A 17994-nucleotide genomic window follows, 5' to 3' on the forward strand; every position below is an offset into this window, starting at 1 on the left:
ACGGCTTGCTTCCAGTTCTCAAGGCAGATAGGTAAGGTTAGGGGACTCAGTTTGCAGGGGCCTCAGACCACCCTTTAAAATCAAGAGCATAATGGCCATCAAGGAAATGATGACCTGAGAGCATTTTTAAACACTGCAGGTTCTGTGATGCTTTCTGTGAACCATGGTGGGACTCATTCATTTATCAACCAACACTTTCCGAACATCTGTTTGGGAGGCAGTAGAGGACCAAGGTTAAGAACAAGTGCTTTGAAGGCGAGCTTCCGAAGTGCAAATCTGGGCTTGGTAGCATAGGAAGACTTTCGGAAAATGACCTAGTCTATTGGAACCTCAGTTTCTTCATCTATAAAATGGGGGTAATAACAATACTTAAGTGATCAGGCTATTAGGAGGACTGAGCAAGAGAATCCAGGGGCGGTGACTTGGCACAGGACCCGGCACGTGGTTAGTAGTCAGTAAGTGTTCACTGCTCTCTTAACCACCTCTACGGCCCCCAGACACGAGCTCTGCCCCTAGTAGGGACTCAGCGTCTGGTCAGGGGGGTCAGAGAGAAACAATTCCAAGGCACGAAAGGAGGTATGAGGTGATGGAGGAGGTCCAGGGTGCCAAGAGGAGGGGCACAGAGGTGCTCTGCACGTTTGCCATCTGAGCAGTGGCCTGAAGGAGGAGAAAGAAGTTCTAGCTGGGGGAGCACATTCCAGGGACCGGAAGAGCTCGGCATGACCAAAGCAAATGGAATTTTCAGTCAGAAGGAGGTTCCCAAATTGGCCACTGGCCTCTTCCTGCCTGTCTAAGAAATTCCACAGACTGGTAGTTTTCCCTTATTTTTTACTGTTTTTTTTTTTTTTTTTTTTTTTTTTAAATAAAAGGGTATAAAGCAGACCGGGGGAACCTTCTGTCTGTTGAGGGTCAGAGAGCAGGGAAGGAGGAAAGAAGGTCACTTTATGCAACACACCAAACACAAGCATTGCAGAAGCAGGGCGGGCAGCTTCTGATGAGTGAGCACGTACCCAAGGGCTGCTACGTGCTAGTGGTACACGGGTGACCTTGAAGAAGTCCGGCCATTTAGTGACCGCCACTCTTACCGAAGGAAAGCAGTTAATAGATACATAACAAGTGAGATCATTTTAGAGCCTGGTGAATGCTCTGAAGAAATTAAAAGAGGGTGATTCAAGACAATAGCCAGAGGGGCTGCTTTATGGCCAAGGAGGCCTTTCCCAGGAGACAGGATTTGATCTACAGCCCGAGTCAGGACTAGGCAGCAGGTGCAAGAAGGGGGACCCGCTCACACCAGGCCTGGAGGGGACTGGGCACGCAGTCTCCGGGAACCAGAGCCCATGAAGGCATTCCGACTGAACTCTCACCATGCTTGAAATTTCAAGTGATTACATAGTCACAGCTCACATGGTTCTATGGCTACGGGTTCTTCCCATGGGGACGGAGGCCCCCTTTCAAAGTAGAAGAACCCTGCAGGCCACCAACGGTCCTGGCTGGCTCACTGACCTGGTGCCCAGGTAAGCAGGAACCCCTCTCTGCAGGCAGTGGGGCGACAGAGTGCAGAGCGAGGGGCAGCCTCTCCTCCTGTCACCCGTGGGCCACCAGTGCAACTCCTCGGCCCCCCGCTCTGCTGCTTCCCTCCCACCTCAGCTACAGAACGTCTGTACGATAAGACTTCTTAGAGCCGAGTTTGCAAACTCGCCACACACGATCCGTATCTGGCTCTCAGTCCTGTTCTATTTGGCCCACATAGAATTTAACAACAACAAAAAAAATAAACCTGAATTAGCTGCCAACCTAGAAAAAGAGCCAGAAGATTTTATATAAAAGTTTGGCTCTCCAGCTTCTGTGTGAAAGCCAGATTGGACAGCATTCGCCCTGCATTCCCGCAGGCAGCCACTGGCTGGATCGGAGGGCAGCTGTCTCTGTCGGGCAGGTTCAACGAGCCGCTGGCTGGCGTCCGCCCCCAAGCCCAATTCACTGGGCCGGCAGACGGGCCCCTGCAGGCTTCTGAGAACCCCAGCTCACCCTCTAAAGTGCTCTCTGAATTATTTAGAAACATAAGGCAGATGCTCCTCTGGCTGTCCTCAGCATTCCAGCTCTTAGGGCCCAGCCCGGGGGAGGTGGCTCACCCCAGGCAGCCCTCTGTGTCTGCCCCCCGGCGAGGGGCCAAGGCTCTCCGCTAGGCTGAGGAAGTGTTTGATGAGGGTTGCTCCGGGTGGCTGCTCTCCCTGCATCTGCTCTAAATTATGAATTTAATTTGTATACATGCCCCGAAGCTGTGGGAAATGCAGTGTACAGTTTTATAAATCGACTAAATTAAAAATGTGTACTTATTTCGAATCCCCTAAACTAGCTGCCAGCCACATACACATGGAGTGCTACTCCTGGCCCCAAAGGCTCCTCCACACTCCCTCCCTACGGGAGGAGAGGAGTCGAGTGTGGCTCTTTCTCACGGAAGCAGCTTAGACTCTGGAAAGGAGTCAGACAATAAACCTCTTCTCACCTATCCCAATTTCTCCTGTCTGGATGCCTGCCCCCCCCCCACCCACTCTAGGTTTACACGGACTGAACTGTCAATGAAGGTACACGATCATTTCTAGATTTGTTCTGCCATAGTTGGTATCTTGCCATGACCCCTTAGCCAAACTTGCCACTGGCACCCATAATTCTTGGCTGCAGGGAGCCCCAAGGAAGGCCAGTGTTGGCTGGAACTTGAGGACAGGTCCCCCTGCTTCCTTGACCTTTGGGCGATTCTGTCCCTGGTGACGCCTCTAGGGCTGAACCCAATTACGCATGAACTAATCTGTTCATTAATACACCTGTTCTGGCTCCTGTCCTGACTGTCCCCTCTTCCTCCATCCCTGAGGCTGTGGCCTGAGACCACTTCCCAAATAAACCCCTTATACACGAGTCCCAGAACCTGAGTCTGCTTCTGGGAGAGACCTCCGACAAAGCCTGTTTATCTGGTTCTGAGCTGCCCCTTCCCAGCTGAACAACTTTGGGAGAGCTTTGAACCTCTCGAAGATTCAATCTCTTCTTGTGTAAAATGGGAGACAGAGAATACTTCGTTGCTTATGCTACAGTGACTACTACAAGGACATGACATAACCCTCTTAAGCATCAGAGGAAGAGGAGTTTTCTGAAAATATCAAATGCTACTGTGTGGTCATTCAGTCAACATTTACAGAGGTTTCAGGCATCATGGCTGGAGGGAATTCAAGGACCAATGAGGTCTCTATGCTCAGGGAGCTTTCCTTTCTGATGGACAGACAGCTTTGTCAACGCAAGGGAGTACACACACCATGGCCAAAGTTACAGCAGCCCCCTCTGCCTTGGGTCGCCTGTCCTGGGATGACCTTCCCACTTCGCTGGCCAGCCTGATCCAGGCTGGGGACACCTGGATCTGCCATGAGAGATGAGCCCCACCTTGCTGGCCCAGTGGAACCCTGCCCCTGCCTGTATCGGCCAGCCTTCCACCTCTGGCCCGTGTCCTCTGCGGCCCCTTCTCTACGGCCTTCGGTGCCAACATGAGCAGCACGCAGCCCTCTCTCCAGCCAGTGTATCAACTGCTCAAGTTCCCTAGTATGCTCCTGGGAGGGGGGGAGGCTCCCCACCTAAGATATGAGCTGCCTCATGCGGCTTTATTGATTCAGTAAAATAAATCTCTGCAGGAGCTAATATTGACTCTGGCTATGAAAATGGAAGTGAACAACCAACAGCATATTGATTGGGGAAGGAACAGGGACTGGCTTCTGGGTGTGTTGGGGGGTGGAATACAATTCTAGCTAAGAGGTAGCAGCACAGGGTGTCTGGAAGAAGTGGGGGTCAAGAGACTCTGTTCTGGTTGTCAGCGACTGGCGGCTGGCTGTCCCTGGGCAAGGGACACAGCGCCTCTCTGGGCCGTGACCCCCATGAGCAGGAGAGAGCTGGATGGGCCACTGGACCCCAAACAGCAGCCACTGGCCAGTACGAGAGGCAGCTCTTAAAAATTACAAATTCCTGGGGTGGCTAGGTGGCTCAGTCGGTTAAGCACCCAACTCTTGATTTTGGCTCAGGTCATGATCTCAGGGTCGTGAGACTGAGCCCCACGTTGGGCTCTGCACTGAGTATGGAGTTTGCTTAGGATTCTCCCCCTCCCTCTCTAAAAAGAAAGGAGGGAAGGAAGGAAGGAAGGAAGAGGAAGAGAGAGACAGAGAGAGAGAGAGAGAGAAAGATAGATAAATATTACAAATTTCTAGAACCATCCCTAGACCTCTGATGGGACAGTTCTAGGATGGCACCCAGCACTTGTGACACAGGTAACTCTAGTCCCCCGGGGCCGAGAGCGAATGCTTCCCTTGTGTTACCGAGAGCCTTGGAACCAGGAACCCCAGGCCTGCCAACTGCCTGGCAGAGAGGACACGAGATTAAAGCGAGTGAGGGTGATCTCTGGCTTGGGATAAAGGGAGCTGGAAGGAGAGAAGGAATACCAACAGGGAATGACCCCAGGAAAAGGCCAGTAACATTACTGTCCCAAGCTGAGACAATTAAGCAAAGGCATTTCAGTGTCTTGGAGAAGGAAGTCTCCCTGTGGAAACGGAGTCCCTGTGCATTAGCAGAGGGGAGAGAGGAAGAAGAGGATTGGCCGTTGGCTACTCACTAGTGGGCACAGACAGCCTGGCCCCACCTGGACTGAGGTGATCCCTTCACAGACCCTGGAGCCATAGAGACCTTAGCAGCCAGGGACAGGGAGACCCCACACCTCAGTCACTTTCCTGTCTGTCCAGAGTTTTCCAGGTGAGGGGTGATGGGGGTCAGTGTGGACTGACTGCCAGTCCCATGCTGGCTGCAGGGAGCAAAGTTTTCCCCACACCAACTAACACCCAGACTGTGACGGAGTCGTGCTGGAACTGAACCTGGGTGGGGAGGGAGATGGAAGACAGGAAGCCCCTTCTTGCCACGCCCCTCTTGATACAGGCCAAGGGGCAGGCAAAGGAGAAAAGATTTCTGGTCCTTATATTCCCTCCTGATGTGATGAAGGGAGCCTCAAGGCATAGCCAGACTTTGTGGGTGACAACAGGACATCCTGAATCCAGGGAAGGGTCCAGGGATCTGAGTCCCAAGTTTGCCATCCCCCCACCACACACATGTCCCTGTGCCCTAGCCTGGCTCCCTCTGACCTTCTGTCCCTGTACAGAGCTTACATGCCGTCACTGTCACCCCACCCAGGGCCAACTCCAGCGTGTCCTGGTGTGTGTGTCCAGCCTGCTCTAGCTGCCCCTAAGGACCCCACCCAGTGCACATGCATGCAGCTTTGGGTTGGGTGTGTTTCAGCACGCTTCTGTGGCCTGGTGGGGGACAGATTCCCACAACAGAGTCCCAGGCTAGGCAGAGTCTTCATGATCATCTACAGCAGGATGCCAACCTTGGTGAGAGGAGAACTCAAGGCCTGGAGAGTTGACAGGACTTATCCAAGCCACATGGTTCAACAGCAGTCAAGCTGTACCGTGCCTGAGCTCCAGGTCTGCCCCTGCCACGCCACCCCTCGGCCCCAGAGTCACACATTGCCCTCACCTGGTGGCAGCCCATGCTGCCCTGGCTGCTGGAGCTGCCTGGGGAGGTGCCTGGGGGTGCCCTCTCCCCACACTTTAATCCAATCTGCAGTTCTAGCTTGTTAATTTTATGCTTCATCAGTCGGCAGCTGTAGGAGCCTTTTACTTTGGCGGTACGAGGCTCTGCAGACAGCCTTGCCCTCCTCCACCTTGACTGCCTCCAGTTCATTTTTGTTGGGTATTTTTTATTTGTATTTTCAATTACGTAAGTAATGCATGACTACAAATCCTACTGTAAAAAGATTCAAATGCTAAAAATAAGCAGGTGACCCCTTTTCCAATCCCCTCTTCCCATAAGAGGCTGAAACAGTTCAGGGTACCCATTTCTGCTAGCTGATTCTTCAGCAGAAACTCAGCCTGCCCGATCCTGCCTTATGAAAAGAATGTCCTGGTTCCCAGGAATTCCCTGATGTCAGCAGAGTCTATTCAGGAAAGGGAGCTGAAGTGGAAGGGAGGGAAGTAGAGGAACCGAGGGCTGAGCAAAGTCAGGGGCAGGACAAGAAATGAGGAAGGGTATCCTTACCTTTCGGTCCTCTTTGAAGACGTTGGCAGTGGCGGTAAAGTGTGGGATGACCTTCTTACAGTGCGGGCACCCTGCGGGGGAGGGGAAAGATCAAGTGTTGCACGTGAGGGAGGCTGCAGGGCCAGGGGTCCTTCCTGGCACTGAAGAGAAGCCTTTCCAGGGGCTTCCCTCCACCCAACAGCAGGTGAGGGTTCATCCGACTCCCACCCCTTACACACCAGACTGTCAGGGTCCACGTGTCAACCCAGCCACTCAAACACTGCCCTGTGTGTCTGCTGTCAGCACAAGGACTTTGGGGAGAGGTCTGCTCTTGCCCGGGACCTACCACCCCATCCTCCTGTCACACACTGGGGCTGGAGAGGCTGGGGGTGGGGGAGACAGTTGCTGCAGTCTTGCTCTGCAAGCTCCTTCCACAGAGGGCTGCCCTCGGAGCCAGCGTAGAGCGGGGAGCTCTGGGCTCGGAAAAGGAGGATGTGTGCTCAGGATTCTCTGAGCCTGTCACAGAGTCCCCTTCTTCTTCCCTAGGGACTGCGGTATATACGGTCCACTTCATGGCTGAGAGAACGGGCTGGGAAAGGTGTGGGGAGGAGGAACTACTTCACCTGAGCCCCCACTGCTCAATCCCCACCCCGGACCACATGGCCAAACCAAGCCCCTGGTCCTCAGGCTAGCCTTCCGCCCTTCGCTCCACAGTCCACCGGAACCTGTGATTCAGGGGCGGGAGATCCAAGGTCAGGCTGAAAGGAAGATAAGCTACAGTGAGTCCCCAACGCTTCTCAGGGCCTGGGTTCCTGACTAAGGGAAGAGGCTGATCACAATGGACAAGGACCCATAACTCCAGAGGCCCTGGGTGTGACAGTGGTGCAAGTGTCACCTGACATGACAGACCCCCTTTCCTGGCAACCTCCCTCAGCATTAGCCGATCCAAACCCAAGCCCCCTTCCTGTAACCATTCTCCAGATGCTGCACCCGACTGCACCGGGAGAGCAGAACTGCTCTGAGGGAGGAGTTCCCTGACACTGGTAATTAATTCTGATCAAAACACAGGTGGGAGAGGCCAAATGCCCCACAGGGAGAGCTGGCAAACAGTCGGGCCAGCCAAGGCGGGGAACAGAAATGGCTTTGCTCATCTGCTTTCTCTCTTTTTAAAATAAGATAATAATGACTGGCATTTCAAAGAGTTTTGTGAAACCAAATTAAGGCTAGGCTACAACTTTAATATGAATTTAACACGTGAGCCAATTCCTGAGAGGGGCGGGGGGCCCCCCATACGGCCGGCTGGCGGAGCAGCCAGCTGGCCCCAGAGCAGTGGGGACAGTGATGAGGAGGGGCAGTCAAGGGATTCTGCCCACATCCACTGCAGGTGTGGGGAAGAGAGCTGGGCTGCCTGTGGGTTCTAGCAGCACCGGATGCGACAGAGTGCCTAGCACAGCCTCGCTTGTGGCAGATCTAACAGATGATTGTTTAACTGGCTCAATGGCAATTATATATGAACACTTTACTAATTTGACCCAGCAGAGGGAAAAATAGCTCATATTCATAAAAATGTTACACTCAAAAGGAACGATGGTTTATACGTTCCAAAACATTCAGAGGGCACAGTGTGCTGGCTGACAAGGTCTGTCAGAGCACCAGCCCTGTGGCCCCTAGAAGTCCCTCGAGAGTGGCACATGGATGCCCCACTAACAGCGTTAGGCTGGCCAGAAATAAGCCGTCCCCTCCCCCCAAATCTGGTATCACTATTAATTTTTCCTTTTAAGCTCTTTGCTTACTGAAAGTATAAAGGCAACTGTCAGCTTAGTGCAAATTCCTATTACCATCAATTTAAAGTATCTAGGTCTCAGATTAATCACCTGGTGGATCTAATTTTATCATTATCCAAAAGAAAAGGCAAGGCAAATGGGTAACTGGAGGGGAGGTTGTTTTAGAAAGGGCATGCACACGTTTCCCAGGGGTCTCAGGTGGGCCAGAAGAGACGTGATTTTTTAATTGGGGCTCTTGAAAAAGGCACCACCTTTGTGTAGCAGGAAACCAAAGATTTCCAGAGCAGGGAGTCAGAAACAAAGACCGAGGACAGGATAGAAAATTCCATAGCTAGAGACTCAGCAAGCCGGCCTAAGAAGGGCAGTCACCGGGACCAGACCACTGAGAGCGAAGTGTGTGTGTGTGTGTGTGTGTGTGTGTGTGTGTTGGGGGGTGGAAATGTTGGAACAGGAGAGAACAATGAAACAGCTGGAGGAAGATCTGTGTAGAAACTAGGGAAGCCGGAGGTAGAGGGAGGCGGGAGGCTGGGTACCTGGAGCTGGGAAGCAAGGGACATGGTGGGGAGGTGGGAAGTGGGGCAGGGAGGCAGGAGGTGGGAGGGGCACTGGGGAAGGCTATGGCGGTTGGTTTTTGCTTTCACTTTTTACCTACTTTTAGCAGGGGTGTGACCTTCCTATAGTATTGGTTCTTTATATGTAAATAAGCATCAAGAGGTATTACATAATACATAAATATGTATTATTTTTGTAATTGAAAAAATTTTTGAAAGACTTGTCTTTGGATAGATCCACTTTCCTGATGTACACGTCTCAGGAATCTGGAGTAGAGTTCAGGGACAGGAACATGCAGTGGAGGAAAAGGGAACCTCTAGGTGTGAGGCCCTTTGACAGAAGCTGAGTCACAGGGTGGACCGGCCCTGAATGGGGTTGTTTCTTGCTGGAGTGGACTAGGAAGCCCTTGAGGCCAAGCAGGGACCACACCTCCTTCCCTTGTATCCTGGGCCCCAGATACCACCCAGCACCCAGTGGTTCTGTGAGGGGGGTCATCAGCAGCCCAGAGGGTAGGAGTCCTGACCCCAGAGGCCTGGGGTAAGAGGGGAGCATTTCTGGGGGGAACGTATTTAGTCTGGACATACAAAAGCCCACCCAGTATCCGATCAAGGACCTTGACTTGTGCGGCCAGGCCTTCACTGCTGCAGAGGAAGCTCCTCCTCTCAGAACGAGATCTGGGACAGCAAGAGCCCCTCTGTCACATGCTACTCTGAGGCCTCGGGACGGTCACATGCCCTCTGCTGTCTGTCCTGCACACCCCATTCTGCCCAGACAGAAGACAGCTTCTTAAACCCCATTCAGCCTTCCAGGCATGCCCTAAGGACAGATGAGGACAGCAAGAAGCTCAGCAAGAAAGAACCCAAAGTCCCACTCCCACTTAGAGAAGAAAAGGCAAAAACAGAGCGACGGGCAGCCCGAGGGTGGAGGTCTGAGGCTGGGAAAGGTAGGCGGAGGCAGCCCCTCCCAGAAAGTGAGAGGGAGGAGAGGCATTAAGGTACTACTGACACTGGAAAAGTGGGGCAGGAGGGGAGCCAACAGGAGGGCTGGCTACAAGCAAGCAGGTTTATGACTAGATTGAGTTGCCTGGCTTCTCCGCGGCGCAGAGCTTTATTATCCCCACTCCATTAAGCAGAGCTGTAACCCGGGGGAGAGAGACAAGGGCAGCGGAAGAGTGGGAAATTCAAGAGCGTTCCCTGTTAAGTATCAATTAACTTCAAAATTTTATGCACAAAATCCAAAGGTCACAAACACACGTGTCACTTCCTCAACTTAAACTCTGATGAAAATGGGGATCAAGGGGAAGCTAGCTCAGAACAATGTAGTATGCTTTTCCCATAGCCTCAAACCCGATGGCGTCAAAGCCATGTGGGGAGGTCAGGGAGGTCAGGGAGGGGGCTGGGCTGGGGATGCTCAGGAAGACAAGGAAAGCAGAGGCCAAAATGGGTCAGCTAAATTCCAAGGTTTGAAGGTGAAGTCAGTGCCTAGTGGGGGATACCAGGAGAGTCAAGGGGTGGAAGGAAGGGGCAAGTGGGAGGCAGGCAACCTAGAAGATTCCAGGGACCAGAGGAGACTGAGCGACTTTATGGCGTCCCTGCCACAAACAGAAGTGGATGGCTTTAGCACCGATGTGAGAAAGGCTCCCCAGAAAGAGGGAGAGACCCTGACAGAACTGACAGAAGGAGGCCCTGGATTTTGAAGGATATCAGCCTGCAATGAGACAGCATAGAGGAGCCCAGAGTCCCCCTGTGGCTGCCCTGGTCCCTGGGAGGGGTCTTCTTGGTCTGGTCTGGCCCGCCCCTCTGGCTCACACCATGGTGAGCACCCCCAGCTACTTACAAGGGGCATAGAACATGACCAAAGTGTGCTTCTTCTTCTTCAGGGTCTCCCGGAAGTTGTCCCCGGCCAGGTGCAACACGCTGGTCTGCTGCTCTTCCCAGGTGGGCTCTGGGGGTGGCGGGGCCTCAGGGCTGCAGGAATGGGGGGGAGGGTGGGGGAGAGAGTCATAAGGAGAGGCTTGGGTGAGGGCAAACACTTCCACCCCCACCCAGAGGAGCACTCAAGAAGAAATCACTTCACATCCTTTCTAAAATGTAATTCACAAGCTGAGTTTAAACTGAAAAACTCTGTACCGTCCATGGAGATACTCTGATTCCCTCTGAGGAGCCTATCAGGAAGCCATTTTGTGAAGATGTGGGAGACCTGAGCCCCTTGCAGGGCGGGACACCTCTCCAGGTACCAGCTATCCTCTTGCATGGGGATAAAAGCTCCTTTGCCCAGGATCCTGTGTCCCCAGGCCAGCCTGCTGGTGAGCACGTCATAGTCACTCACAGCATGCCCCTTGTGCACAGTCTGGAAACACTACCGGACTCACCAGTGCCCACCCTGCTCCTGGGTGACAGATCTCAGTCCTGCCTGAGGATGCTCAATCCTCAGCTCTGCCTGAGGATGCTTTCTGAGCTCCCAAAAGAACCGCTATTTGTGTCTAGACAAGGCCCCTATCCTCTCTCTGAACTTTAGTCCCTTCGTCAAGGAAACAGGAATAAAAACTCTGACCTGGGCACGCTTGCATGGCTCAGTCGGTTGAGCTTCTGCCTCTTGGTTTCGGGTCAGGTCATGATCTCGCGTGGGATCGAGCCCTGTGTCATGCAGGGCTCCGTGCTCAGTGGGATTCCCCCCGCCCCCCCGCCCCCACCCCGATGCACATGTGTGCATGCTTTCTCTCTCAAATAAACAAATCTTAAAAAAACAAAAACTAAAACCCTTGACCTCACAGGATTTGAGCATGAAATGGGCAGCAGATAAAAAGGCACTTGGCAAAGGCTGGGAGGGAATTACCACTTACATAGAGATACGGTCAGTGACAGCTCCAAATAGCAGCTGACATCAGTAATAAAAACAGCTTCCTCCCTCTGAGCACTGCCACACCACACACCTTGCTAAGCACAGGAGTCTAATTTAATTCCCTAGACAAGTCTTTGGGAAAGTGTTGTCTTCATTTTCCAGACGGGAAGCTGGGGCATAGTGGGGTCAAGCAAATGGTCTGGGGTCACCATCGGAGTGCAGGGCTCTCAGAATCCAAAACCCCTGCTTTCTCTCAAGTGCTTTTCAGGTGCTCAGCAGCAGGGACAAAGCACAAAAGGGACAAAGATCCTCGGGGCTCCCTACCTGCGTCCAGGCCACTCCAGATTCCCTGGGCTCTCTAACCACAAGTGCAAGTCCCAAGGACTTGCCTGAACCCCCACCCGGCTAATGCTCTCTGGGTACCAGCATCGGCCCCTGATGCAGGCTAGCGAGGTAGGTGTGAAGAGCAACCTGCTTCTGACACCGAGAGGCCCAAAAGGGTAAGTACCTCGTCTCTTCTAGAAGTGAACCACTGAAACCTGCTCCCAGTGATGAGCAGGACAGAGCGGGAGGAGCTGAGACCAGGAGCTTGCTAGCACTCTCACCTCCTCCCAGGAGCCTCTCCTGAATCTAGTGGTAACTTTGCTCCCAATCTTATTAAGCAGGTATTTCTTAAAACAATGGCTAAGGGTTCCAATTCCCAGCTCCCGAATCAAAGCCTCAGGGACAGCAGGCCCAGAATCTGTACTTTAAAGGAGCACCTCAAAACCAGGTGGCACATGCGTACACCCAAGTTTGAGCACAAACATCCTAATAAAGGAATTCGATTTGGACACTGCTATTTTGGACAGTTCTCATGTCACATTCTGATTCTAAAGTCTTGGTTGTCACTTGGGCACCCTGATGCTGGGTACCAGGAACCTCCGCAAAGGCTGGAATATGTCTTCTTTTACGTTATCTTCCCCACCCCGTGCTAAAATGAGGAAATATTCTCAAATATTCAAGCTCTATGTGAGTGAGAGAGAGAGAGAGAGAGAAAGTGTGTGTGTGTGTGTGTGTGTGTGTGTGTGTGTCTTGGGGGAAGAGCGTAGACAGGAGAAAGTCTTCTTAACTACAACTTAACAATTTCTGGCTCTCTAGCAAGGCCTGGGGCTTCTTCCACACAGGACAACTGTGTGATGCTTCCTCTCCCTCACAGGAGAAGGAAATGCTCAGAACTGCAGGTTCCAAAGACCTTGGGGAAGTGGGAGGTCTTTGGGCTAGTAATTACCAGGCTACTTAGGTTCTCTGGACTTGTAGGCAGTTATAGGCTGAGCTGTGCCCTGCTCCCCATTCACATGTTAAAGTCCCAGCCCCCAAGTACCTTGGAATGTGACTGTCTTTGGAGATGGGGGGGGTGTCTTTAGAGAGATGATTAAGTTAAGATGACGTCACTGGGGTGGGCCCTACCCTAATCTTACTGGTGTCCTTCAAGAAGAAATTAGGACTCAGACACAGAGGGAAGATCCTGTGAAGACATGGAGTGGAAGACAGCCAAGGAGAGAGACCAACCCTGCCGACATCTCATCTTGAACTTGTGGTCTGTGGAACTGTGAGAGAGTAAACTCCTGCCATTGAGCCGTAAGTCTGTGTTTCCTGTTGTGGTAAATCAGCAAACTCCTACACAGACCGAGGGAGCACTTGACCATCTATGTTCTCAACCCCAAACCACCACAGGCTGACTCGTGGATACTCCCAGAGGTCCAGTCAACCACTAGCAGACCTAGGCCTGAACGAGTCCAGCTCTGAATGTCAAGAGCTGTGTATGTCCTTCAGCCATTTCAAACAGATGGAGTAAGATGCCATGATGAAGCCTGGGGCTAGGACATAGGGAAAGGGGGGGTCCCTCAAGAAGAGAAACATGCCACCCACTGCCCCCGGTACCAGTGAAACATGCTGGGTGAGGACAAATGGCCTCCACACCAGAGATGGCTCTGGAACTGGGGAAGTCAAGTCCACCTTGGCTCCTGTGGCCCTGAGGAGCTCCTCAGGGTTCCTCTGTGTCCATGGGGCCAGCTCCAGGGGCCAGCGGCCAAGAGTTGGATGTGCTGCTGAGCCCGCCACACTTACTTTCGCATCCAGTCAATAAAGTTCTTCTTTGTTCTGAGCGCAGGCACTGCGGATTTCTCTCCGTTCTTAAAATACTTCAGTGTGGGAAACTCGGAGATGTGGAATCTCTCTGCCAAGGCCTTGTTGACGGTGGCATCGACAGCTGCAAGGACACCAGAGCTCTGGGATGGGGGAGAGGCCAACCATGCATCACAGCCTCAGACACGGTGCCAGCAGAAGAGGAGCCCAGATGCCAGCCCCCAACCCCCGCAGGACCTGCCAGCACTTCTCTGGGGTGGCTGGCCCCCAGGGCTCATACATCCCCAGGATACGTCCACGGGTGTCCACGGTTTATTTGTGGGCTGAAGGGAGACTTTTAAATCTGTCCTACCAGCTGGGCTGTGTAGACCCTGGCTGTTCCCAAGAGCCAAGGTCCCAGAGAAAAGAGGGTGAACTCTGGGGCTTCACCCCAGGGCCACAATCTGGCAGAGGCCACATGGACAGGGCGGGAACAGGACCTTAGAGTCACTCTGCGCCCCTCCATCCCAGGTAGGGGCCCCTCCGACCTAAGACATGTGTATTTGGGGCAATGAAGTGCTGTAGACCTCCGGGAGCTTGCAGGGGAAGTCCCTGCAGGGATCCGTGTCACTGAGTCTTCAGAGAAAAATGGTGGGGGGAGGTTCAGGAAAGGAAGCTTACGTCCGCTTCTCCGTGGAGGACTTCTGCTGCGCTCTCAAACTCTGGCTTCATTTTCTTACAGTGTCCACACCCTGTGGGAAGCAGAGAAACCACTCCCATGGCACGGAGGCTCCAGTGAGGTCCTCTGCCTCTGTAAGACAGCGGCGCCCTATTCCCAGACACCAGGGGCACCTGAGAGAAAAGCAGCACCAGTGCAGAGGACAGAAACCTTTCCCCAATCCACTCAGTGCGGGAGTGGGAGGGCGTGCCAGAGGCAAAACCAAAGCAACTACATAAAAAATACTGGCAACATACACACATATATATATAGGTCCTGAGGGCCAGGCACTGCTCTAAGTGCTTCAGAGCCTCACAACAGCCCTACAAAGGTATAAGCTGATATTATCTCCATTTTACAGATGAGAAAACTAAGGCACTAAGAAGGTAGGCAACTGGCCAAGGCTACAGACACAGCCACCGGCAGTGTGTGCCTCCCAGCCCCATGCCGCTACCCCTGTCATCCCCCCCACCCAAAGGCAGAAGGGGGTCTGCACCTTGAATTGGGAATAAGCATTCCCAGAAGCAAGAATACATTCCAACTGTTCCCACGTGGGAGGACGTATGATAGGACAGGCGCAGGGATCTGGATCATCGTCTCCGAATGCCTCCTTCTGGGTACGAACACTGCTCTACCTTCTCCTTACCACCACGCAAACTCAGTAATGTCACGAATAATCAAACATGATACATTAACAAGTAAATGATCACTTTGATAGGTGACGTCAAGACATTTGCAAATAACTTTTGTTTGCATAAAGAGTACTTTCTGGCTTTTAATGCTGCAGGGGCTGTTTAGCGAGGTGGTCCAGACTGGCTCAGGCCCCCACACAGCCAGCTTCGGGATCTTTCCAGACAGGAAGCAGGCTAAGCAGCAGACGGGGCAAACCACCACCTTCTCATGACGGGGGCTGCTGTGTGGCAGCCGACAGCACCGCGATTCTCATAACTGTCCTGAGAAAGAGGGAGACAGACAAACCTCCAGGATTAGCCGAGGACACCTCTGACAGCCTCTAGAAGCCACTGAGCCATAGAACGGGCATTCCTGCTTTCACTGGAGCAGGGGACTGGGACAAAAGTGCCTTTCTCTTCCAGGTCATTCCCGCAGAGCCCAGCTGTAGGTGGCACTGGGACACAAACCTGTCCCCTCCGCTGCTGCCCATCCCCACCTTCCTCAGTCCCTGCATATCTGTCCCTTGCAGGGACAAGGGGTCCACAGTGGCTATGCTGCACCCACCAGGCACACTGACAGTAGAAACTGTAAATGATCATCCAGCTCCCCGGCTGGAGAGCTGCCGAGCTCCTCGCCTGGACAGAACACTCGGGAGCCAAGACATGACCCGTGGACCGAACAGTCCCCGATGGCATCCAGCCCAGGGAGCAGCTACGATTCTCAGCTACAACAACATTTTGACCCTTCTCAAATGCGCCAAAAAATGAGGGATACCTATGGGCCTGTGCTCTGACTACAGCCCACTCAGGACTTTATGAACCATAGGGGTGACATGGTTGTCATGAAATTGAAACACAAGAATGTTGTTTTCCAGCTAGAAACATCTCATGCTATCACAACCCATTTGTTACATTCTAAGCCACCAGGTTACAAAGGTTTTTTGTTTTGTTTTGTTTTAGTAAGGGGGTTGTTCGGAACTGAAAATGTGCTTTCCCCAAAGAAACAATTTAGAACAAAGATTCCTTGCAGATTTTCAGGAACAGCCACAAAACCCCATTTAACAGAATGTGCCTGAAGCACACAGAGCACGCACTGCTACTTCTACTCCACTGAACCATCGCCCAGATGGAAAACAGGCAGCCACCGTCCGCCAACCCGGCCTCTCACCACACTCGCTGTAGGCAATGGCTACCCACAGTGGTGAATGGAGAATGTCTCTTTTGGCTCAGCTTGGGGCTCTGGGCCTTCCTGGGTCACTGACACGCTTAAGAATGTAATAAGGCTTCTTTTTCCCTCCTCCAATACTGATGCCAATATAGTCCAAATTTATGTATCACTTCACAGGGATCCAATCCCCTGACTGACTCCCAGATCCCAGCTGGCAGACAAGGCCCAGCTCTGAGGCATTTACTTTCCCGTGGTGGGGGTGGGCAGAAGAGCACAGAGTTGCCCCATGGGAGTTCAGGCTTGGGTTCCCTCTCACACCCATCCAGGTAATGAGATGTTCTCAAGAAGACTCCACTGACATAACATGGAATATGTAAAAATGAACTTTTTTTTTTTCTGGTTCTCACTAAAACAAAAGGAATAAGTCATTTTGGGGGGGGTTATGGTGGGAATGAAGGGATTCTAGACTCTTAATGGGGATCCCCCTGCCTACCTACCTCCAGGCGGACAGCTCCCTGCAACCCACTCCAAGGTACCAAGCACCCCACTGGCCTCTGCTAGGCTGGCGTTCCCTGTCTGGGGTGCTGGAGGCTCACCTAACATGAAGACAAGTCGAGAAAAGGAAGCTCACGCCTGGTGCTGATCTGTCACCCAAGAATTCAGCCTGCCCCGGAAAGGAGGAAGTGAGTGGCTTAAGTCAGACCCACTCAGCCCAGGAGGCACAAGGGAGAACATCAGGGCAGACCTAAAAACACCTGGGCTCAAGACTCCAGCTGGCCTCCAAAGAAGGCAGGAGAGGCAGAAGATGTACCCCTCATCACCTTCTCCCCTAAACAGGAGATAAGTGCTGCAGTCAAGGTGGGCAGTGGGATGGAGTGGGGAGGGTAGACGAAGAAAAGCCGGCCATTGCCCCTGACAGAAAAACCGTGCTTTCTTCCCAAAATATCCCAGTCAATATGGCAGGACCCGTGAAGATGAGAAAATTCACCTTCAAACCTTTATGAGATTCTGGCCCTTTGATGTCACTGCCCAGATGAGGTGGCAAATAGACTCCATATCACTGGCCAGCTTCTCTCAGTGGTGGGCCAGAGATACAATCTGAGCTTGAGAACTCGCTCACTGGGACAAAGGGTCTGTCAGACATAGGAGGGAGAGGTAGAAGATATGCCAGGAAACGTCCAGACTCTCTAGCTTGCACTCACGCCTCTCTCCTGAACTTCCAGCTCAGTCTCCCAGGACTCTCCTTAAAATAATGAAAGTACTTGCCCTCTGTCCTGGGCTTCCACACACTTTCTTTGGCAGCACAGTGTGACAGACAAGACAAAGCTCCTTAGAGCCAGAAGTGGTGGCTCTGGGAGATGAAGTGACAAATGTGGGGCCTCCATACGGGATGAAGGTGGAATTTCCGGCTGGAGTTCCCATCACCATGTCCACATGAGCCCACCTTTTCTCCAAAGTTCTCCTGGCCCCCAGAACCCGCTCCTCATCACCACAACCACTGCCCCCATGGACCAGGCATCTCCACACAGTGCCTACCAAGCTCCGGGCCCTGCTCTGAGTCTTCAGTTCATTCCACCCCACCAAACCGCCCACTCCTCTTCCACTCACAAAGTCCTTCTTATGCATACATTTCCACGCCATTTAATTTTGGCTGGCCTTGTGACTGTTCCATTGCTGTCTTCTGATACTTAGGAGCAGCCAGGACATCTTTTCAAGACAAATCAGGTTATACTCCCTCGGCTGTAACTCTGCAATGGCTTCCCGTCACAGGCAGATCAAAATCCAGACCCTACGATGGCCACAGGCCACGCACCATCGGTCTCTCCTACCCACCAGCTGCAGCTCCGGTCTCCTCCCTCCTGTCCTCTGCTCCGCAGCCCGTGGCCTTCTTTCTGTTCTATCAGACCAAGCTCCTTTCCACCTCAGGGCTCATCACGTATAGTTACCTGGAACACGATCTTTCCCCCAGGTCTGTGCATGGCTGATCACTTCACATCATTCAGGCTTCAGCTCAAATTTCACTTCCACAGAGAATCCTCTGACCAGCTAACCCCAAGGAGC

The 17994-nt window shown here is 52.7% G+C and overlaps 1 protein-coding gene across 2 annotated transcripts in view; it reads right to left on the reverse strand.

The window, feature by feature from the left end:
- The window catches only part of PDIA5 (protein disulfide isomerase family A member 5), a 91662-nt gene that overhangs the window by 953 nt on the left and 72715 nt on the right, over nt 1-17994 (reverse strand). The window contains exons 12-15 of one of the 2 annotated variants that reach the window (XM_004745444.2): nt 14058-14128; nt 13380-13540; nt 10266-10396; nt 6115-6185 (exon numbers count right to left, since the gene is read on the reverse strand). In XM_004745444.2, the coding sequence (XP_004745501.1) occupies nt 6115-6185; nt 10266-10396; nt 13380-13540; nt 14058-14128 (434 nt within the window). The other variant, XM_045088821.1, reaches the window with a different exon arrangement.

Source organism: Mustela putorius, unplaced genomic scaffold (genome assembly GCF_011764305.1).
Source record: "Mustela putorius furo isolate JIRA1106 unplaced genomic scaffold, ASM1176430v1.1 tig00003834_pilon_pilon_pilon, whole genome shotgun sequence".
Taxonomy (NCBI): domain Eukaryota; kingdom Metazoa; phylum Chordata; class Mammalia; order Carnivora; family Mustelidae; genus Mustela; species Mustela putorius.